The following is a 24,525-nucleotide window of genomic DNA, read 5'->3' on the forward strand; positions in this document are numbered from 1 at the left end:
CTTTAGTCATTCCAGTTTGGGGTAGAAGGGTGGAAATCAGCCCAACAGCAAGCTTAGGAACAGGCCTACCACCAGCAAGATGCATACTGGAAGTCACACACAGCAGTGCTCCCCGATGACAAGTCCTTTAACTTATGGAAGAACCACGGCACACTTCAAAGCAAGAGATCAACAGAAACCACCTACCACAATGCACCTGACAACATCAGTCACCTTGTAGCTAGACAGACCCAAAGCCAACCACTTATTTGTATATTCTCAGCTTCCCCTGTTACGACACACAGAAACAAGGTTTAAAAGCAGCAGCAGCCATTGTGCCACACACACCCCCACACAAAGAGTAAAGCATGCCGTTTCTGACCCCTTCTGAAGGAAAGCTGAAGCATGTGCTCTGTGGCTGTTATATTACCTTTTTCCATCTTACCAGAACATAATCTTTGTTAAACTTACATTTGAATACAGCTTTCCAATAGGATGCTAACAACTCACATTCACTATATGTAAGGGAGGAAAGGCTAGCTCTTATTCAAAGCCCTTCGTTTTTCTCTGTTTCTCCCTGTATCAGCTTCAAACATCCGTTGCGCAAATTACATTTAAATCCTTTTCGCCCTCTGCTACTTGCCTCTGGGAAAAATAAACCAACCAACCAATGATGGTTTTAGACTGTTCGGTTAAACTTTACGGTTGACTATGTGTCTAGTATTTTACTTCCAACTTTATGTAATTCTGCAGAAGAATGCCTCTTTCTGAATATACACAAGCTTAAAGCATGTGGATTCTCAGGAAGTGGCCTGCAGCAATGGTTGGCCTGGCTGTCCAAACAGCATTACAACAGGAAACTATCAACAGAATATGTACCACAATCGACCTTCTTTAGGACAAATAAAGTGAACACCACAGTGCGGGACTTACTTCGGAGAAAGCAAGCCATGTCTGTTCCCCACTAAAGGCCCCGTATATTCCTTCAACAGTTCAACTGTCCCAGCTGTCTGTTCAGAATGCATTCCTTATGTTACAGGCTCTGCTGGAAAGGTTACAACCAAGGTAAAATTCTGTATTAGTGTGACATGATCCTGCAGGAGTTAAGAAAAAGTGGCATAAATGCCTTTGTATTTACAGAAACACACATGCACACAAATCAAGCTGAAAACACAGAAGCTTCAAACTTAAAAGAACAGACAGGCTTCTGTTTAATTTTTTTGATTTTTTTTATTTGGGAAAAGTGCTTCTTACAAAAGGCAGCTGCAAAACAATACGTTATAGACCTCAGAACAATTTCTCATTCCATTTAAAAGTGAAAGGAGAGGCAGTCTAGGGGACAAGAGCAGCAGGAGAACAGATCACGGGGCATCCACAAGTCAATAAAAAACAGCAATAATGTAATGCAAGGTTAAAATTCTTGTGCTGGGGCTTTGGTGGCAAAGTAATTTCTCAATGCAAATTACAGCCAGAAACTGCATGACTGCCTTTGTAAGCAGTAACTCACATAAACTGAGCAGCTTTACCAGGCAACCTGCCCAACTCAGATGCCAAGAGGCACGTGTACCTCAAACCAGCTGAGAGGCACAGCTATTTCCTAGCAAAGCTTACAGCTTAAGTGGTTACACCAAGTTCTAAAACTTACAGAGCAATAAAGCTAAAGGGGCTTCTCTGTTATTCCTCTGACCCCACCTTGGCTAACCGGATTTCTGCTCCTGAACAACCCTAATCATACACATGAAAGAGAGCTGGTGTATTAGGGAGTGCCATGTATTAAGTTAAGCAATAGTTAGTTAAGATCACTGCCACAGACTGGGCTGAGACCGCTAAACCAGTTTCATGTCCAATTGGAGGCTAGACTTCATGCACCAAGAGGGGATGAAAGATGGTTTTGTTATTTTAATGTACACAGAGTCTCCCCATCCTTGAGGTCCAACTCTACATTTATCTGTATATACACATAGAGAGTTCTCCTTTCACAAAGACATCTTCCTTTCATGCTAAACACAGTAAAAACCCAGAACATTCACACCTGGTTCTGGTTACACAGTAGTAATAGTAATGTGCAAGTAAACAAGAGACCAAAATCACAAATGAAGATGTGTACATGAGGGGGCTGGAACGGAGCTGATGCCAGAAAGAGTATTTTTATCTGGCCTGAAGTCAGAAATACCAGTACAAAGTCAGAAGAAAGGCCATCAGCCAATTTACATCCCCACTGCATGGCCACTGCTCATTTTTGTATCTGGGCTCTTCAAAATGAGTGTGGAAGTCCTGTAAACACTTTAACCCTGGAACTGGGTGAACTCTGTTGGGTACACAGATGAAGCAACAAACCTAAGCTAACTGTTTGACAGTTAAATTTATTTTTACAAAAACTAACATTTTAAAGATTTATTTCTTGTTATTTGTTTAAACAGAGGAAAAACAACACTCCTGGGGTGGGAGGGGATGGGAGGGGATGGGAAGAGACAGACCCTGGGTAAAAGTTATTACAACAGCACCTGGAATTGATCGGCCTGCCTAGGAGAAACACAGGCACTGCCACAACACCACAGGTAATAGCTACTGCCTGAAGCCAAGACAACAGTCCACATGCCACTGACAGGTGCTATAGATCCAAGTCATAATAATCTTCCAGCTCATCATGAAACAAGTCCCACTCATCTTCTGAATCCGTTAGCTCATCGTCACCTCCGGCTGCCAACAGCATAAGCAACATCTCACCAAGCTCGAAGGTCACCACCTCATCCTCGTCGGTCTCAAACGGATCCCCATTCTCCCGCTCCTCAATGAATTCCCAGAACCGATTCCTTCGCTGGGCCTGCGAATTGAACACAAGTATTTCCCCAGGTGACCAAGCAGCACAAGGTAGTAGTCTTCCCAGAGGCTGACATGGTTCAGTCCCCTGGTGTACTTTCTGACATGCAAGAAATCATGTTTCTCTTCTGGGGAGATACTGACTTCCAGTAGAATTCACCCTTTACACAACCTACTAATGCTAACCAACATTTCTACTTCAGTATGTTTGTGTACTACTAGGAAAGTTTTAAAAATTTACTCTTTCCATCTCAGCCTCCAGCATTCACAATCTTCAGACCACTGCCTCCTTCAAATTCACCTTTACAGAGGTCTAGCAGAAATTAAAAAAGCCAACATTTCCCTCTCCTCTTCTCAAGGCAGCTGATTTAACGCAAAACCCTCTTGCACTCTGTATAGAAAGGACAAAAAACAGCAGCACTGACCCGGCATCTACTTGATGTTCCCACTTTGGGTCTCTGTGGCTCCTCTCGGCGGCCATCAGGGTAGGCATGCTTGTAAAAACAGTTCCCTCCAAACGGACAGCTCCCACGGCCTTCATCAAAATACCTGCATGGCTTGTTGCTGGAAAGGAAAATATCGCAACCCTTACTCACAGCAGACCCCAACCAGACTTCAGAATTGCATTTACCTGTAGTCCAAGAAGATCTCAGGTACCATTTGGAGCTGAAGGCATTTTGTCAGTGTAACACCTATGTGCAGAAATGATGTATTACAGTGTGTGGGCCGATGCATGCACAGGGACACTGATGGCTCGCAGTGCACAAGTTCGTACTACCTTACGGCTACACCACCAGTGTTTTGCAGATAGAAGGGAAAAACGGAGGTCAAAGAACACAGGAACAGCTTTGCGACTGTATGGTTGCATGCATCTGTGGGCCAATAGGCAAGGACGCACTTCACACGTGGTGGTGGAAAGGAGGTGCGAGAGGGCTTTACATCCACACCCTTCTTCTCCGGATGTGCCTTTATCTCTGCAGTCTCAACTTGCCAAAAGGCTGCAGTACTCATACCTCATTGCCTCCTTGTATTTCTGAATGAGTTTCTGCTTCTCTTCCTTCTCTTCCACCCAGTACTCACTTGGAATGACAAAGTTAGATGTGATCCGACATTCTGGGCAGGACCTGGGGAATGAACAGACTGTGCTGCAAAATTCCACATTACAGGGCGCTTTCTCCCCTATATAACAAGTCATGGCATATATCCATCTTTAAAGATATATTGTACCCACACACTTGCTGTATGAGCTTTTCAATCTAGATTCTCTCTTACACATGAAGATAGCCTAAACTCTCTCCTTCAAGAACTCAATGGCAATGGCAGCTGGTCAGCTTGTCTCAGAAAAGCTTGAAATAACACTTCACACAACTCCTTTTTCTTTAGAATTAAATACATTTATTTTGGTATGATTTCTGTATTTATATGATTGGAACTTTGTTGGTTTTTTTTTAGAACAGCCTTTAAATGGAGAAATGTTCTGTCAACTGATTAATGATCTAGGTCAGTAATGAATTAAGAAGCATACATTCTGAACTGGTTAACCTGTTTTCAGGTTCCTGGCTAGATGTCCAAAATGTAAAACAGTAACCATTGGACAACATGCTACTAAATAAATGAAAGTTATTTGCTACCATTACGTGAGTTTTGCAAACTTAATCCTCGTTAACCAAATCTGAGTGTAAATGTCACCCCTAAGAATTATTCCACTTCCAAACTAGTTAGTACGCATTAAATACAGTCTGCATCTGGAAGTCTGTTGCAAGTTGTCACAAGTTACTAAGTTCTTCCACAGTAACAAAGCACAATCGAAATGGGAAAGTGCCTCACTTTATAATCTTGCTCTCAAATTGTTTAGCACTCCTCCACTTGCGGATGCACTTGAGACAGTAGGTGTGGCTGCAGTTGGAGAGGATCCCAAAGCGGCGCTCACTAGGATTAGCTTTCTCATACACCACTTCCATGCATATCCCGCACACCATGTCTTTACTACGTTGGACAGCAAAGGAAAGCTCCATGTCCTTCTCATGAGCTTCAATGCAAGACTGAAAAGGAGAGACAAAGAGAACAACTACAGAGACAACTGGTCATCTGGTGAACCCTAAGCAGGTTTTTAAGCTCAGTTATACTCTGCTGTTTTGCATAACAAACGGAGTATGATTAAGCTGAAAAATCTTCATCCTCAAAAAGTATTGCTCATATAGTGGGGAACAATCAATTCAGAGTTCAAATTCCTTTCTTCACGCACTGCCTTTAAACATGAAAAAGGCAATCTGAAAGACCATCCAGCTTTACTGGGCAAAGAACAAAGCTTTAGTATCTTTAAGCAGACTGCTCTCCCAGCACAGATAAGGAAACTCAACTCCTTTTGATTATGGCCCTAACAGGAAACAGTCCAGTTTACAACAGGAATTTCATTCACTGCCTGACCTGCATGCACCTTCGAATGAAAGGGAACTGGTGATAAGTGATGGTAGGGAGCTAGGAAGCAATAACTTAAAGCTGTTTAACACCAGACAGTTGTTTGCTTACCTTTATGTGCTGGGATCTTTGCGCAGCATCAATTGGATGCAAAACCTGCAGCCCACACATATCACACACATCCCCATGGATATACACGCAGTTTTCTCCATAACGGCATTCTCCTACTGCAGCATAGGGGCACAGCTCCTTCTTCATCTCCACATCTGCTTGCTGCTTTTCATATTCTTCCTCAATCACCATTTCCTGCAAGGGTGCTTCAGCACAGGAAGGAGCAGCTGGAAAGAGAATTAAGGACAGTAAGCAATACATTCAAATTTAGATCACTGGGAGCAAGAATACGTTGTTTTAATGTAATCTTCGGGTAGCCCTGCTCAAGTTATCCAAATAGAATAATATAAACAACCAAGGTTCATTTCAGTCCAAGTTTCACATACTCTCAGCCTGAACTAACAGTTATTTTCCCACTCAAGAAAGCATGACCAATTTCTTCATCCTTCAACCCAGACAAGATTAAAGCTGTCAAAGTTTCAGTGGTCAGATTCAGATCCATTTACAGACTAGGTCTGCACTAGAAAAATCTCACTAGTCCTCACAGCAGCGTAAAGGCATTCATATACAAACTCTGGTTCAGCAACAATTAAGGTTACAAATCTCTCACTGCTTTGAGAATCGATTTCATATTGGCTAAGTTAATAGGCTTTTTCCCATAAATTACACAGTTGAAGCAATAAAGGTGTATCCAGCATTATAAAACACCAGTAGCTCCTTATGTGCAGGTTAATTAGCATGTCACTGTTCAGCCTGAACATCAGACTTTCACTTCTAGACACCCATGCGTTTCTATGAATTATACAAAAGCTGCATCCACTTCTCTCACCCAACTAACTCAATTCTAGGTATCTGCCAAAAAGACTATCCTAAACAGGTATCTGGTCTATCAGTCAGACACGTAAACCTAGCTTTAAGAAGCTGAAATTCAGGGTGTCTTCATTACATTCTAAGCTGGCCTTCAGTTTCGCAAAATCCTAAGTAAACTCCTTTATCTAATTCTAAACTGAATTGAAATTCATATCATTTCCCCATTTAGAGAGCTGCTGTTTAACACTTCTCCCCATGCCTCTTGAACATATGCTTGTCTGTGTCAGCTCAAACAGCCTTTGGAGATCATTCTATAAAGCAGGATGATAAACTAAGTTACAAGACAAAGAGCAGTCAGTTTGAAACTGAAGATGTAACACACACAGAAGGACAACAAAGTATTACTATATTCAGAATAAATACCAGGACGAAGAGAAACTGGACTTCATTTACACAACCAGTACCTGTTACAAGAGTAAAGTCAATACCACTATAAAAAAAGTGTAACTGTTTTAGGCCATTCGAGCACTAGATTTGGAGAAGCTGTACACTCGCAGTTTTCATCTCCATGGAGCAAAGAGATACAATAAGCATGTGTCAGTCAGCCTGTTAGCTTTTGGACATGTAGAGAAAAAGGAAAAGCAGGTCCCTCAGAGGTCATAGTTTTGGGGGATAAGCAAATATGGAAGATTCTGAAGCAGAGGAAAATATTAGCTCTCAAAATAAGTTTGAATCTGCTTCTAGAACAGTCTCTGATTTTAAAGGTCACTCGCCACTGATCCTGGATCAGTCTGTTTGCTGGAAACATACTTTTCAAAAGCAAGTGAACAAACAGAATAACAAGTCAACTGTAACCTCGTTTTTTGGTAAGACTCCCAAGCAAAAAATCTTCATTACCTCTTCTCCCCCATGAATTCCAGTTAATTTTCTTGATGCCAGTTCACAAACAACCATATACTAGGCTCTACCTACTCTTCTGAGTAGCTGAACACAACATGAAAAACTGAAATCTCGCCCACCCCCCCAATTTGAAATCCTTGTCTCCATTTCAAAAAGAAGTAACAACAACAACCACAACTACCAGTCAGCTTCTATTCCCTCAGCTGTCATTTCTGCAAGTGCTTTTTTTTCTGGTTAACGTTACAGATTTTTGTACCTAATTGATTCACATGATTCTGGAATCTTGTTTGACCCTTACCAGGGAAGGTGAGTTTGATACATCATAGTATGGGGATGGGCAGAAGCCTACTAGACAGACAAATGCAGCTAAGTTTCAAAAGAACCGAGCGATACAGTACTTCTTTTAATGGGACTGGCAAGATGATCTTTGCTTAAGGCAATCCTATATCCCTGGAAAATGCATACTTTGATGAAAGAGGAGGCACATTTGAAGCTTCTCTTAATAGAGAATTTTTCCAGAGTCACCTGCACTCCTCCCCAAGGATATTTTTTGTCAAAACTTTATTCACAAGGGTTTTATTCATAGGACACACATATTACTTGAGGTTCTTTGAGAATAAATGCTTCGAAGTCTCACACACACACATGCCTTTCCAGAGACTGACTTAGAAACCCATATGCTGGTCCACTGAAGGAGAGGGCAGAGCTTCACGTCTTGGCAGAAAAAAAGTACAAAGTACAGAGCTGTTAAACAAACCAACAATAACTACTTAAGTCAACAGGCACAGTACAGCTACCAAATTCTAGCCCAGTCCACAGTACCATCTTTGCACAAAAAAAGTCCAATCAGTTCTTAGTGACTATAGACATCTAGAAAACAAGATACAGATCCACGCACGTCAGTTTTTAATAATGGCTCTAGGTACTTCTACAGTAGGAGAGGGTAGGAGAGGGAAAAACATGCAGAAAGCGACACCAGTTTTCCAGTCCCAGTCTTCGTGCTGTTCCAGCACTTCCCCTCAGCAAGTGTTGTTTTTCTATGAAATACAAATTACATTAGTATTTCCATTTCTGAATATCTTGGCTTCCATAACCTAAAGCCCTGCATGCATGTCTCCTCTATCTACTGCACTGTATCGGCTAGTTTTGCTTCCTCTTTGAAAGCAAAATTAGAGAAACTCGCAAGATTTCACTGCCTCAGTAGCCCTGAATCCAACATCCCTGAATAACATTTAGTCTCTACAACTCGGCTGCTTTCAAAAACCACTACCATCCAGTAGGTGGACCCAATCCCTGTCTTCTCACTGCCCATCTCAGTCAACAGGATGTGGTGAAAGTTGATTAACTGATGATTGAATACTGTTTATGAAAGTCTTTGATCAGATATTTAATTAGGAATTGATTAACTTGGACAGTGAACTCAAGGAGCTCAAAGACAATTTATAAATCACATTTAATGAAACTGACAGGTGGTGCTTATTCCAGGCTCCCTGAACAAGCAGGATGTGAGCAGGACCATCCATCCAAATATTCTGTGCAGCTGTGTCAACGACAGTAACGTGACCAAGCTCGGACATCTGGCCAATGTCCTTGGCATGTGTGGACCTTATGGATCATGAGACAGTGCATGTCTGCACTTGGCACAAACTTAAAAGCTTGCACACACTAGGTATGTAAGCTTTTTTGTCTTCACCGAGTATAAAGGTGGGCAAGCTCTGGGACTGGGTCAGAAGCCCCACCCACAGGTGGATGCATCACATAGGAACTTCCCAGTTACCGAGAGACTCCTGGCACGGCTGCAATGGGGCTTCCCAGCCGAAGTGTGGGCCTGGATGATGTTATGAAGGTGGTAATTGGTGATGCATCCTTTTCTTAATTACTGCATCACATCATTACTGTGAAGTGTTACAATGCTCTTATTACTTTTATCATACTGTGCATAATAACTAGTACTGTTTCCTTTTATCATACTGCATGATATTTTCCTTTATTATATTGAAATATAATAAACTACATTTCTTTTTATATTTGGAGTCCATTTTTATTCAGTATCCAGTCATGCAGCAAAACACAGGGTTAAATTCATACTACTGGAAAAACCAGTTCATTACCTTCAATTCACACACCACCTCCTTTCACTCTAGAACACACCTGGTAGCATCAAATGCATTCATCTTGTAGCAGCAAGCAACAGCAAACCAATTCAGTGTTTCTTTTATTTCTGCCTTTCTACTCTCCCTCGATTATTCCAGAACATCTAGCAGCAGTAGCAGCAGAACAAATGTGTAAGTGCGGTGCATCTGTACATCAAACAAGCGATTACCTGAAGAATTGTCCCTATTTTCTTTGCTAGGCCCCAAGGTCATCTTCAAGACATCGTGTTTAGTCCCAAATCAGAGAATCATTTGCATTAGCAGAATGTCTTGTCTCATAGTAAAAGATTAACGTTACAACCCAAGCTGCACATAGCTGAACTGCCAACCCTGAATCTGCACCATTTGTAAGACAACTTGAAACACATAGGCTTCTAGCTTAACTTGTGAAACAGGTTCAACTTTAAAGTTTCCAAGCATCTGTACGTTTCTCCAGGCATTTAACAAGAGTAATCTGTAAGGCTTTAACATATACACTGTGGAACACACTGCACACATATTCCTGATGACTACAGCAAGGTTCTTCACTTTTATAGCTTAATCAAGACAGTGGCTTCAAAAAAGTTTTTAAAACACAGCTTTTAAGAAGTCACCAGGGGAATTAGCATCATGTAGCACTGTTCAGAACAGAAACAGCTGAGTACGTTTGTACATTAAAACACACCAAATTTCAAAGGATACAAAAAAGATAATCTGAAACAAGACTCGGAAGAGAATGTTACTTAATCTGTGGCTGCCCCAAGTTTCCATGAAAATAAGCCTGACCCTCTAAAAAAGAAACAGCTTCAGTAAAACTGAGCAAGCTAAAGGTATAATGAAAACCTTTAACACTTAAATTTAGGAGAAAGCACCAGCTCTCCTATAAGAAGCAGGTGTACTTGAAAGATCTCTGGCTATTCAAACTAGCAATGAATTTATTCCAGTGAAGAGCCACCCAGCCATTAGGGGGGGTCTGAAGCTCATAAAAAGAGGCTCAGGAAACCAGACTTGTTCAGCCTAAGAAGCAGTCTTATTGCTATCTTCAACTACCTAATGGAAAAATGAAACAAACAAGAAACCGAACAAACAAAAAACCACAAAACCAGAGCCAGATTCTTCTCAGATGTTCACAGGACAAGACACAGAAGGCAAGCTGAGGCAGGGAAAAATCCAATTACATACTAGGGAAGACTTTTTCCTTGTGGAAAAAAAGTCAAACACTGCAAAGGTTGCCCAGCAGTTATGGCATTTTGAACATCTCCAAGGACGGAGATTCAACTAAACAAAGACTCTGGTAACCCAACATAGCTGACCCTCCTTTGATCAGGAAATCAACTAGATGAAATCTAGACGTCCCTCCCAACCTAAATTATTCTATTCTGATTAAAAGAGTAAAAAACAAAGATCCTTTGTCTCAATGTACAAAGAAGCTGTATCCCTTATGAGACAAGGTGACATATTAACAGGTAGAAGACAAGTTTTCATTCCTCTGCACTATACCCAACTCACAGATAGACCAAATTCCATAATCAAACTTCTCAACAACACTAGCAAAATGTCACTCGACCATTTCTTTCCTCAACTCAGATCACAACAGGCTCCAGCAGCACCCTGTAATATTGAGAATGTAATCCTCTTTTCAGATGTGAGAATCCAAGTATTGCTGTGGAGACAAAGTAGTATAATCTGAACGCTGTACAACAACTTCAAACTCTTCTGGACACAAGGCGTCCGTTTTGGATTCAACCATTATTTGAGTACTCATGGTTGTAAGCCTTCAGTTTTAGAGAGCCACATAATCAGAAATTACACTAAAGTAAACATCTTCAGCCTACTTTTAAGTGAAAAGTTTAAATCTTTGTGCTGTCTTTCTGCAGGGAAAGCAGATGACAAGTATGCTACCCAAACAGTATGGTCCACATATTGAGGTTCTTCAATCTCATTCTCAACATGAGCTGTCACATGTGAAAGGTAACTAGAATAAATTATTTTCAACCTCTGGTTCAAATTGCCAGGGGATTAATGAAAGCAAGCATTAGGCATCAATTCATTCTAGAGGAACCTGTACGTCCACTGGAAGAACCTTTAAAAGACTGCAAAAACAACAAAAAAAAACCCCGAAACCAACCCACCCCAAAAACAAAGGCAAGATTATCTTTCCAAAGCAGCGCTATGAATTGCACCCCGAGTATTTTCTTCTCCTATCACATATGCAAACTAAACTTCAAAGAAGGATATTCTCCCAAGTCATTCAGAGCCATAACAAGAGGAAGTCAGTTATGCAGAGACTGTCTTTAAGGATAGCTGGTTTTGGAACGTAAGGACAGCAGTAGTAACTGATATGGAATGGTCCAACTATTCACATTGGAATATTCAAGCATAAGTTAAGGACAGATCACGTGAAATGAGTAATAAGTATGAACAGCTGTACTCAAATGCATTAAAATAAATGCATTACATATAAATTGTCAACCCATGACAGAAATTTATTGTTAACCCATGATCAGCTTACCACGTCCACAGTATGGCTGCCCAGGGATAAACTCTACAGCATTCACCCAGTCTTCAGCACCTACTCCTGCAGCTGCCAGATCTGCATTTTCATCTTCCATCTCAGCAATAAATTCTTCAACTGTTTCAGGGAGTGATGCAAAGTCTGAGGATACCGAGGGATAAATTTTTGCATCTGGGTCCACATCAGTCATTTCCTCCTCTTTCAGTGGCTTGGTGTGCTCATATCTAAAACGTTAAAACACATCATGTCAACTCTTCACAAAAAAATACTTCCATTAAGTGGCTCAAGGTACTGGAAATAAACAGATTAAGATGTAAACACAGCATTCAGAAGGAAAACCTAGAAATGGCTTGAAAGAGAAAGCCACTGATGACCCATTATCAACACATGCTTCCACTCGTGTAATCTGTCAGCACTGCTTAAGAAAACAGTAAGATTCTCAATGATTTTGGAAGAAACGGAGCAGCATACACAATTCTTACTTAACTGACATAGAATGAACTTGAGTTATGTCCAAAACTGGTCATGTACCTATTACACATGCGTAGTATTACCAAATGAGATTAATCAGTTCATTCAGCTTTAGAAAGAAAAGACTAAGAGCAGAAACTGCCGTCTTCAGCTACCTCATGGGAAGCCACAGGAAAGATGCAGCCAGACTCTCCTCAGAGGTGCAGCGATAGGGTAACAGTACACACAAGCCAAAAAATCGGAAGTTACAATTAGGTATTAGGGGGGAAAAAACGAAAAATCACTGTGAGAGTAGTCAAACACTGGAATGGGTGCCCCGAGAAGCTGCATAACCTTCATCCTTGCACATAATGAAAACTTGACTGGACAATGCCTTGGGAAATATGACCTAAACTGCTCAACCTTCAGCAGAGCTCCAGAGATCCCCACCAACAGAAATGAGTCTTCCTCTCTACCTGAGCGTCTTTCCTCATTCAGATTTTATGTTGAATTTTAGTAGTTATTTCTAATGCCAGTTTCAACTTACTGTGGAAAACTATGCTCAGAACTCTTTGATCCCCTACCACCCACAGAGAAGTGCTATTTCCCTCAAAAATCTGTCTTCCAGCAACTAGTAGACTACATAGGAAAATAAATTACAGGTGTACCTTTGAAGTCTTAAGACACTTGCTGACTGATTTCCAGGACAAACAGAGGGAATTTTTGGAGATCACACGTAGCTTTTAAACAACTGTGATTAATTAACCGTGTATCAGACTGAAGCCAACAGTGTCATGAAATCATGAAAAATGAAACCATGACACAGCTTGGGTTGGAAGGGACCTTCAAAGATCACCTAGTCCAAACCCTCCCCAATAAGCAGGGACACCTTTCACTGGATCAGGTTGCTCAGAGCCCCATCCAACATGACCTTGAATACTTCCAGGGATGGGGCATCCACAACTTGTCAGTTCTTGCATATTAAAGAAATGCTCCCAATGAAATGTCAGCTTTGAAATCCTAAGGAAGCTATGAAGCACAAATTTGAAAGTCATGCCTTCAGACCTTTATATTAGTGGCCTTTAAAGTGGTATGCAAGCACCCTATGAGGCAAGCAAGACAACCCATTGGGGTGCAGGAAGAAAATACTAGAACTCCTGTCATTTTTTTTCCTAAAAAAATAAGTTTTTTCCTAAAAAATAAGTTTTACTAATATTTAACATAAAAATTAACAGCAATGTCCTCAGTCTGTATGTCAGAGGATCTCAAGTATGGTATGTGCAAGGTGTCCTGAAGGACAAGTGGGTGTTCCACCACACAGTGGGGCAGATGCACCCTCACTTGTTCGTTCACTTTCAGCATACTGCAACACAATGCAGTCTGCTTGTGCTCAATTGAACAGATCGACAGATTATCTTGTTTTACCTAAACTAACCCTGACAAAGTCTGATCAAATAGCTTAAAAAGATTCCTGTGGATTGAAGACAACACTGGTAATGTGAGCGAAAGCAAACAACCAGGAAATGTTAGAGCTAACACTTCTATTATGAGCTCTTCATCAGCCACGCTGCAAAATAAAGACAAAGCCAACTTACTCAGATCTGACAAGAACTTGGGGGGCTCAGTGTATATTGTGCCTTGGGATATTAGCCAATGGCAGCATGAAGCCATCACAATTAGCAAGACACTGAAAATCTAAACACCCAGATCATGAAGACAAACCTCTACAATTTTTTCTGAGATGCTTCAAATCATGCGATACTCAATCCTGTGCTTTACAAAACTTCACAATAAATGTTTATAAGCCTCTTTTGAGACTTCTTACATAACAGTGAAAGACAAAAAGCCACATACTATTGGACTACTTGTTCTTTCTGCTGTGGTAAAAGTTACTGAAATAACCTATGGAAAACAACATGGTGACAAAGTAAAACACATTCCTTTGTCAGCAAAGATTGTAGGGAAATGCACAGAAAATACTGCTGAATATTGGAAATGTTTTCTAATACTTGTTTCTTCAGAGTGGGAAGTTTGCTGCACACCTGGATGAAAGTCCAGTTGTTGGTAACACGTCTCAGCTTATGGTATTTGCTAGGTTCTGTTTCAATAATAAACCTTTTTGTGACCCACTAAAGAAAAGACGTACCAGAAGAGATAGATATATTCTCAACAAATTACTTCTTTAATAAAGACAAAAAGATGAACTGGAAGAGATACTTAACAGTCAACAACTTTAATAAAAATTGTTCAAGTGTAACCACTGAAGGAGCTGCTGCTTTCACTGGAATGAAAAAACAAGGATTCCATGGTAAGGTTACAGAGATAGCACCACACCAGTACTGAAATAAACTGAACTTAGAACAAGAGCTTCAAATCACTGTATTACAAAATGTTAAATGAAGTTTTTAAAAAATAATGGAAGCATACTCAATCAACGTTACTGTCAGTAAAAAAAATATTAAGGCTTTCAATGAAAGTAACAATGGGTTTAGACTGTCAAAACATCTATAAAATATTATTTCATATTTATTACAGTCTTTCAAATTCTGATTTTTGTGTATGTTTCATAATGTACATAATATATTAGTAAAGTAGCAGATATATATAACCTATAAACAAATAAATAGGGAGTGCTCAAAAACATTTCACTTATATGGTGGCATGATCAAGTTTGGAGACCACTGATCTACATGATCAAGAAAGCAACAATGGCAGAGAGAAGGCTACAGAGATGCTTATTTTTGTTATCTTTCTTGTACATAGCAGCCATATGTTAAACATGAACGTAAAGCTATGAACTAAATATTAGTGTCATGACTTCATATGGTAATCATGTATTAGAGCTGCTGCAAGACACAATGTTAAAAATCCTGATAAATTTTAAGAAATTGAACTTACGATGATGAGCACAACCCTAACCCTTTGTAAAGCTTTGTTATGCTAGGAGTGCAACAGTTTCCTTTCTTCACATTTTTTTCTTTTTAACAATTTCAGTGGTATAAGTTAAGTCATGTTTTCATAACATAGGGCCATTTGGTACAGGCAACACGATAGAACCTACAGGACTCCACTCCAGTTTCAGTTCCAAGATGACAGTTCAACTGTCAGAGTAGCAATTCCTGAAGACACACACAACGGGGGGGCATGGTGGTGTGGTGTGTGTGAGAATCTTACCTGTTCAGGCTTTTATGATCACTTACCAGACCTAAGTCAGTTCCATCAGTTCAGCTAGTCTGAATGTAGCCTCAGACTTCAATTAATTCATCTACTCATTAACAAACACACAAACCCTGACAACTAGCCCTTTTACAAAAACCAGTTCTCTTCTGGCCTTGCCTTTGCTTATTTATTTGCATAGCAAAGCAAACACTACAGTATTTAGCAAGAGAAGGCAGTTTGTGAAAAGAAGCTATTTTTATAAATTTTTGAAGTTGCAATGAAAGAGGAAAATTAAGATTTACTGGTTTTCTGTGAGCTCTCTACTGAAATGACTCCCCTGAAAGATGGTAAATGGCATTCCTTTACCTGCAACGATCTCCATAAGCACAGCATCCCCGCTGATAATACCTGCACACCATAGCAGAATGACTAGTGGAGAGGTCATGGGAGTAGCGACAGTTGTCTCCTTCCTTGCAAACTCCATGCATGAAATATCTGCAAGACACAAGATTACTGTTAATTAAGGAGCAGCAGTGAAGCTGTAAAAGTATTTCATGACTAGTTATTCTGTAAATCAAGAAGTGGCGTAAGACCAAGTCCCAGTATAAACATACAAGTAAATGTCTGAGGAAGGATGAAACCTTAGCTATTCCAGCAAATTGCACTGCACATTCAGGACCAATGCTTACAAAGATCTGAAAAAAACTGCAAAGCAAACCTTATGCTGGGCTATGACACAGAGAGGAAAGAGGCAAGGACAAAGCAGATAGGAACAAAGTTTTATTTGTAGCCCCTGTGTTCTCACACCAACAAAAACTTTTGAGAAGCCCACTACTGAATCAAAGATTCAAAATCAGCCACACCCTAAACAGTTTTCCTGAGGGCTTTAATCTATTTAGCATTTGTAAATAATTCTAATCAGAAGTAATTTCCTCTCCAAGAATGCAAAACATGTTTGTGATAGATAATTACATCTGACAAAACATAGACGTTAGTTTTTGCCAGAGGAGCCAAATAATCAGTAGGACCACCCTGCTTCAACACTGTGCTGCCCGTCTTGAAAGAACTGCATGGTTTCAAAGCTTTTGAGGACAGTTACTAAGTTTTAGCATGTCAAATAATGGAAGTTTAATTGAGCATCCTCAAACTCAGCTGTTCAAGAAAACCAAACAGTCATTTTCAACTTGTTTGTGTATTCTAGGTTAACATTTAAAACGTCTTTAAATTCAAGGCACCGTACTCACTATGTTCACATCAAAACCACAACTGAAAACACAAGCCTAACTACATCTATCCCAATCCACATAGAAGTCAGTCAAGCAAAAAGAGAAAAAAACCCTAAACCTCCAAACCTATGTAAGAACTGAATCTATCAACATGTTTACTGACACATTGGTTTAGAAAGCGAAGCACTGGCCTCCAGATACCAAGTCAGCTGCAAACTCTGAACTCATTGGAAATACCAAGACCTGGTAAACAATAAAATTTGTTAGGGGTCTCATACAAAACACCACTCAAGAAAAGACTGAGAAGCAGATTACACCAGTCTAAGTTTATCTTGCTGCTGAAAGGGGCAGCCCTGCCCTCCTCCTGTTGCATACTTCCACCACTTACCACCAAAGCCACCAGAACCACGTCCTCCAACCAGCTGACTGGGCAGCCACACAGCAGCACAGCCAGCAGGAGACAGAAGGATCACCTTTCAGCAGTCCAAACTAAGATTAGGATAGCTCTTTATAAAACAGCACATTCAAGCTGATATTCCTAAACTTAAAAGGCATCAAGCTGTTGAAGTGCACGAACTTCTACATAGGTACTTAATCTACTATATTTTTGAGAAGTCAGGTAAATCCAAGGGAACAATTCACCAAAGGACATAAGCAGAGCTACATTTGTAACCCAGTACTGGGGATATTAGAACCTGAGGTGAGTTTTAGGAGGGCTGATAACCCTCCAAGGGCAAAATCAGTGGCGTATTCAAGGTACTAAGAACAAAACCATCTGAAGTGGTTTTATAAACCACCAGCTGATAACTTGCCATCAGGCTACAAACCACACTCAAAACCGTCCACTGCCTGTATACTGAGGCCACATAGTAGCCAGGTAGGAAATGTGGTTCTACATAACAATAAGCGGTGTAAGACCAAGGTGAGGCTCTGCAGGATCTTCTCCCCAGAGAGAGGAGTACCTTAGTCAGGTCTGCCAGGTGGATGTAAACAGCTATGCCATCACACACCAGGAATGAGGTGCTGCGACAATAAAACAAAAAAAAAACCCACCCTCCATAACCAGCACTTTCCACTGTTAACAAAAAGGCAAAGAAAAACCCCAGCTCTTTCACCACCCACACACCAGACTACCTCACTCAAAGCCAAAAAACAACTACCCGCGAACTCATGAAACCAGAACATAACTGCAATTTCTGGCTTGCTCTTAAGAAATAAGAGTCACACCAATAGGTTTAAAAAAATCATCCAGGTTGTTGAACGTTTGCTCTTTTAACAAGTGTTATCTCTACCCCTTGCTTATTGCCACACAGCATTGCTTCCCCCATGTGTTGGGGCATGCAATTTCACAGCCACCTGTTGACTCAGATCAGGAAATGGCTTCAGATGTAACCTGACATTCCTTTTGCTGCCCCCATGGTTATTTTTAATCTAGATCAGATCACTGCTCAGCCACAGCACACAGCTACACTGCTCCTTAAGCCAACAAAGTGTTGGGACATCACCATGGCTGAAGTAAGTGACTAAAAGAAAGGCACCAGCCTGGAGTGAAACCTTCTGTTGCAAAGTACTCGGTCAACATAAATACTCTAAATACTTCTCAAAATTAGGCTCTCCCACTGCTGCTTAGACAGAGGAAACTCCAAGTCCCCTTCCTCCTTTCTCAGCTTATGTTAGAAAATCCTCTGCAAATACAGGTTCTGTATAACCCTGAAAGTTGTTGTAATTCATTACATAAAGATGGTAGGCTATGAAGGGAAAAAAACCTGAAACACTCACAAGCTCAATTTAATCCACATGTCACTTTAAAAGGCCTGCAATCCTACACAGCAAACTCAGCACCCTTTCAATGAGAAGGCTGGGGTGGGAGGAGAGAAAAATTTATTTCTCTGAGGCTTACACCAACCTTCCTCTGCCCCCACCCAAAAGGTAAGACTTTTTACTTTAAGGTCACAAAGAATTTAACACCTTACATGTGAAATTGTGCCATTTGGCTGAAGTGTGCTTTGGTCATGTCAAAATTAAACAGAGTGAATTACTTATGGTGAAAGGTAACAAAACTTCTGTTGGAGTGCACCTTTACACACACAGATTATTCAATTTAACTGTAACTTTACGCAGCAGGAATACCAGTCTCTTGTTTCTCATTACAGGAAAAAAGGATCCTTAAAACTGAGAAATACATTAATTACCTGCCTCACTCAGTGATGCCCAGAACGCTACCTGAAATTTGCATTCTGACAAGTAATAAGAACACATATAATTTCATCTCAAAAAAGCAAAACTTGATCAAGTATTGGAACTGATCTTCTCCGACTGCCTGTGATGCTCTCATCCAAAAAGCACTTATTCTGGTAGTGGAGCGCTTTGTCTTTCCTGTTCAGATATACCAGTGTGATTTGGTGAGTTTGCATGGGGAACCAGACCAGAGAACTGACAGGGGTCCAAACCCAGATGATCTCCCCAAATCGGTTCATTGCACAACTGTACAAAACATGAGTGATACCAATACACAAAACCACCACCCAAAAATAGTAATTGCCTGCATTGGCATTTTATCATTGAAAAACATTTCAATTCATGTCTAGTTATGGATGCCTTGATCAAAATAGAATCTCCTGATTTTCATGGGGTACTTAAAAAGAGGTCACAGAAATCAGGCTTTATGCATCCGAAAGTCTCAAATTGTACACAAGATCCTGTGGACATTTTTTGGAAACTGTATAGAGAAAACACTTGCCCAAGGCCATAAACCTAATCATGTCTCCAACTGCTGTAGGGGGATCAAGTGTTACAAGTGCTACAATTCATTTACTAGAATGCCTAAAATGTCCCAAGTTTATCCAGGTTTCAATGACCTTGATTTCCATGATGCTTTAAAGTATAATAACCTGCTGAAGATTTTGTTTTCCACTGTTACATGAATATTATTTCTATTACTTGCCATAAGCTACAGAAAAAGAATTTGTAATGCCTTTATCAAAAAGACAATGCAGTGTTAAAACACATATAACTCCAGTCTAAAATCCTGACCAGCACCAGCTTCTTTCAGATACTCCCTCCTATGTATTAAGTCATTACCACTGTAATCCTATTAGTGAAATCAATACACAATACTTCTTTCCCTAGCTTTTGAAGCTTGCAATGGGTTTGCTTATTCAGGTATGGTTTGTTCAGGTCCACTTAATTCTGATTTTAGGTAACCCCATTTTTGTTTATTAAACAACGGGTTTTGCTGAATTAGAATGTCACATCAGCCAACAGACCTCCCTCAAAATTGAGACATTGCCACAACTGGCAGACAGGGAACCTCAGAACAGCAGCCAGCTGCAGTCATTAGCTTCTTCAGGTGTCACACAGAGACTGAGAATTCTCAGGGAAGAAGGTAGCGGGGAAGAGGCCAGGCACGTTGTTCTAGCACAGGAGCCATCAGCCATGCGAGTGGCCAATGAAATTCTACATGAATTAGTAGCCTTAAGAAAAAGGAAAAGAAACAAAGTAGGTCTCAAAAGCATTTACCTCCTTGCCCCTTCTTCTCCATAATGTCCTTCAACAAGAAGCTACTGGGAGATCCAGAACAGAGCAGCTAAGAAAGGGGCAATACAAGCAAGCTGTTAAGAAGTTTGCACCCCACACCTTATGACTAGAGCTGCAATGAATTAAGAAGCCATACTTTACCTATTCAGAGTCTTCATATTAAAAGACAGATAATACCTGATCTAGGTTTTCAGAAAGAACAGCAAAAATACAAACATGTAGACCACTTTTCAAAGTACACCAATTAGTTGCTAAGGGTTTTTATTTGTATTCAGGTATTAAATAAACAAGTGAAATGTAACATATCTACATCAACTTGATGACCTTCATTACTGCAAGACATCTGGAAAATGCAAGTACCTGGAGCTAACAGTGTCAAGTCTCTGGAAAAAAAATGTTTGCTACATCACTGCTCAATAAAACCACGTATCCTTCTGAAACTGGAAGGACAGAGAAGCTTGGTAAGAACATTCTTCTTACCATTTCAAACATATCAATAACAAAAGGATCAGAATATTAAATAAAAAGTATTTATAAATTAGTTTTATTCCCCTGTTTATTCCAGACAAAAGGATAAATTATTACACACTACAAAAGCCTTGAAAACTGCTGAACCACAGAAGCAATGCAAGAAATCTATTTTTCATCATCTCTTAAGGAACATGGTACATTCCTATGTTTAACCATGAGATTGCTACACTTTAGCTGCAAGAAAAGCAGAAGGGTAACATCTGCAAAACTAGATGTCTAGGAAAAACTCAAGTCCTTCATCTTAGTCATTGTGTCTCTCACTCAGATACCATCCCAAGGATATCACGCTGGCATAGTAAAAATCATTAGTGAACTAATTTACCATAACAGGTATTCAAAGGAGCGGCAAGAACTGAAACAGCAGTATTACTTCACCAGCCATGAAGTGTTAAGTCCTTATACTGAAGAGACTATTTCCCCGAAGTTTTTCAGGCAGCATTTACTGTCACCCATATGATGACTGAAGTAAATAAAGCCTATGAAGAAACAGAACTGTGCTGTTACTCAAAACAGAAACTGCTCTACCTACTACCAAAAAAAAAATAATTGCGTTTTGAAATTCAACCCCTTCATCTCACAGTTAAATCCTCAAGCTCATTTACAAATGTAAATCAAAATTTAATAATAAATTTATTTGCTTGAATACAAATGCATCCTATTAAAACTAAACTTAGAAAACCAAAGTTATTATCACACATTCCCAGAAGCTCAAGTCAGGGTTGTTATTTTCACTTTGAAGCCTGAGAAAAGCTATTCTGCCTACAACCTGAATAGCCCTGTAAAAATATGCAAGCAAGCAATGGGATAACTAGGAGGATTAGTCAAGAAGAACAAAGAATAGAGACTTTCATTAGGTCCAAAGCTGAAATCTCACTGCTGTTTAAGCTCCCATTAAAACAAATTAACCATTAAAAAGAAGAGTAGCTTTAAGTTCCCACTAATCCTGTTTGTAAATAAATATATTCATTAGACAGACTCACTGCATGACACATTACAGACTCGCTCCACTGCACACTACCAAACTTCACTGCTTCTGTAATACAGCAGTCACTATCTTCAATAAATTGATTCATTGTGTTTGTTACCTGAGAACATCTATCTATCTATATCTCTCCCCAATCCATTTCACTTAACTGAGCCTTTCGATCTTCAGAGGCATTCTATCTAAAGGGAACACCAACCTATACCCTTGCAGCTCACTTAAAAGCTGAGCTAAGCATCATTCCCGGTCATTTCCTCACCACTGGCCTATGTTTAACTACCACACATCAAATATTAACCCGGCTATTAACAGGGAAAACTCTTTATATGCAGAAGTACTCAGAGCTGAGAAACAGTGCTTCTCATCAAATGGATACATTAACAAAAAAAAAACCAGTTACCAACAGTTAACAGGAATGCTTTAAAAACTGCAGGGCATATTTAACAGCACAAAAGAGACACACAGCAAGCAAGTTCCCTGCGAAAGCCAAGCAACGGTTCTTAATAGAGCTCTTTCAATCTGCAATTGGCACAACTGGAAAAATACGCAGACAACAGAGCTTCTTCCTTTCTGCCCAAGGGATGCTCCTTTTTGCTTTCAAGTGACTTGGCAAGTTATTTGCCCAGGGACATATTCAGGTAAATGTAACTTACAATTTTATTAATAAAAAAAACCCCAAAAACAGAAGATGGTTCTTGATGCTAATCTTAGACTACCGCTTGCTTTCATATAAACTGACAAATGTATTTCTGTATTCAGAAAACTGGTTTATATTCCTTTCAGCCTGCAAACAGAACAGCAATAAACGTTTAAAAATAGCCCATCTGGCAAGCTTTACAATATGCAGTACGATTTGCATAATCCCATATAAAGATTTATCAGAAATACAGTTTAAAGGAGAAACACAAATAGAAAATGACGCAGCATATAGAACGTTAGTGTAACACAAGTAGCAGCACTCCTCACATTTCGCAGCCTATCACGACTTTTTCCATTCTCTGGTTTAAGAAGTTATTGTTCTATCAGTCACGAATTCAGTTCCATTTTAAAATTTTATTCAGAGGGGCCAGAACTTTAACCGTTTCCCATTTCCTGCTTAACCGCATTTTCTGGAAGGCGGTTGCAGGCCTGCCGTCCCACAGTCTCCTTCACACCGACCACTGCGGTCGCATTGCCACACAATGAGGAGCGGCCCGCGGCACCGCACGAGGGGCCAGCACCGCTCCCCGCCCCCGCCCGCCGCACGGCAACGGGTCAGCGGCCACACGCGACCCTCACGGAACACCCCCCGTCCCGCAGGGCAGAGGCGGCAGCCAGGCCGCAGCCCGCGCCGCCCCGGGCCCGGCTCGGGGAGCCTAGGCCCGACGCGCGCCCGACGAGGCCGGTACTTCCGCAACGGCCCGCGGCAGCACTACATCCCCCACAAGGCCGGCCGCGCGCCGCCTTCCGCCCGGGGCCGCCGCAGGGCGCGGCGCGGCCCGGCCCGGCCAGCTGCGCAGTTTGCCGCAGGCCTCCCCCCAGGGCGCCGGGCGGGGCGGGGCAGGGGGGAGGGGGCGCTGCGGCCCCGCGCCGCGCGTACGTGACCGTGGGGGGAGGGGAAGGGCGCGGCGCTGAGGGAAACGGCCGCGCGCTGGGGGGAAGGGCGGCCGCGGGCCGGAGGGGGAGGGGAGAGCAGGGCGGCCGCGGCCGCTCCCGCCCGGGTTGCGGACAACGCGTACCTGCAAGTGACCTGCTTGGTCCAGCCGCCTCCTCCCAGCCCCATGGCGGGCGGCGGCACGGCTGCAAAGTCGAAAGCCGCGGCTGTCGCTCCCGCGGCCGCGGCGGCGGATGTTCCCAGGGCCGCGGCGGCCGCCGCGGCGCCCGCCGTTGTTCCCAAAGCCACCGCCTCCGCCATTACTGTTTATCCCACACAGCGGCAGCACCGGAACTTCCGGGAGCGCATCCTTCCGGCCGGGCGGACGGGGCGCAACCGGGCGGCGCCGGGGACGGCCGGCAACGGACAGCGGGGCGGCTGAGGCGCGCGTCGGCTCCGCCCCGTCCCGGCGGGGGGCGGGCACCGCCCCCCAGCCTAACAGCGGCTCCGATTGGCGGAGGGGAATGCCTGGGCGGAGCGTGCGGGGAGGGTGGTGCCGCGGCCGTTGCCCCCGCGCGGCCTCGGCAGCGTAACGGGCGTTTGGGCCGGGGGGGGCGGCGCCTCGACTGCGCCGCCGGGGACCGGGGCCGGGCGTGGGCCGGCAGGTGGGCCTCGGGCTGCCTCGCCCCCAGCCGGCCGCGAGGAGCGGCAGCGCTGGCCTGATGAGGTGCGGCCTTCAGGAACGGCCCGCGGCCGGCCGGGGGACGCCGGCTGGGCTGGCCTAGTCAGCGGCGGGAAACGGGCCGCGCACCTGCCGGAAGAACGCGTAACGGCAGCGTGGCGCCGGCTGCGGGGGCGGGCGAGGGGCGCCAAAACCCGCCAGGGCCGCCTCGGGAGCCCAGACCGAAAATTGGCACTAGGCCACCAGAAACTTCAGTCTGGTAGTTTGGGGTGAGAAACAGCACGCCCTTATGCCGTAATAAATCCTGGTTGTGCAACTGCCGTTTGTTGTCCTTGTGTCCTTGCCTTCATACTGCCAGGAGTCTTAGGCCAAGTATAAGACACAGCCCAAAAAGGCAGAGTGACAAACAGGTACGCAGGGCCAAGGTGAAGAGAGAAGTCTGGCAGTGCAATGTTACTGATGCTGTGCATGTCTATTTGAAAATAACAAACATCTAAGCCAAGGGGCACTTGAGAAAATACTGAAATTAAGCCTTTGTTCTAAACGTAGACAGTAGGACACTATCATAGGATGGCAGGACTTTAGGATGTGCACTGGGGAGGTTGGAAGAGGTAAACCTGTGTCAGGCTGGCTTGAAACAATGACTTAAATGCCCTCAAATGACCTTGAGCAATGAGGTAATGTGAATGCACTTGCTGGC

The 24,525-nt window shown here is 42.3% G+C and overlaps 1 protein-coding gene across 1 annotated transcript; it reads right to left on the bottom strand.

Moving 5' to 3' along the window:
* Positions 1-1,184: 1,184 nt before the first annotated feature.
* Positions 1,185-23,610, bottom strand: MKRN1 (makorin ring finger protein 1). Its single transcript, XM_056339254.1, has 8 exons — positions 23,289-23,610; positions 15,661-15,789; positions 11,683-11,909; positions 5,329-5,555; positions 4,627-4,841; positions 3,813-3,923; positions 3,225-3,363; positions 1,185-2,803 (listed from the first exon to the last, which is right to left on the bottom strand). The coding sequence occupies exons 1-8, from the start codon at positions 23,462-23,464 to the stop codon at positions 2,591-2,593; spliced, it is 1,437 nt and encodes a 478-aa protein (XP_056195229.1). The 5' UTR covers positions 23,465-23,610; the 3' UTR covers positions 1,185-2,590.
* Positions 23,611-24,525: the final 915 nt, after the last annotated feature.

This window comes from Falco biarmicus, chromosome 5 (assembly GCF_023638135.1).
Source record: "Falco biarmicus isolate bFalBia1 chromosome 5, bFalBia1.pri, whole genome shotgun sequence".
In the NCBI taxonomy this organism is placed as follows: domain Eukaryota; kingdom Metazoa; phylum Chordata; class Aves; order Falconiformes; family Falconidae; genus Falco; species Falco biarmicus.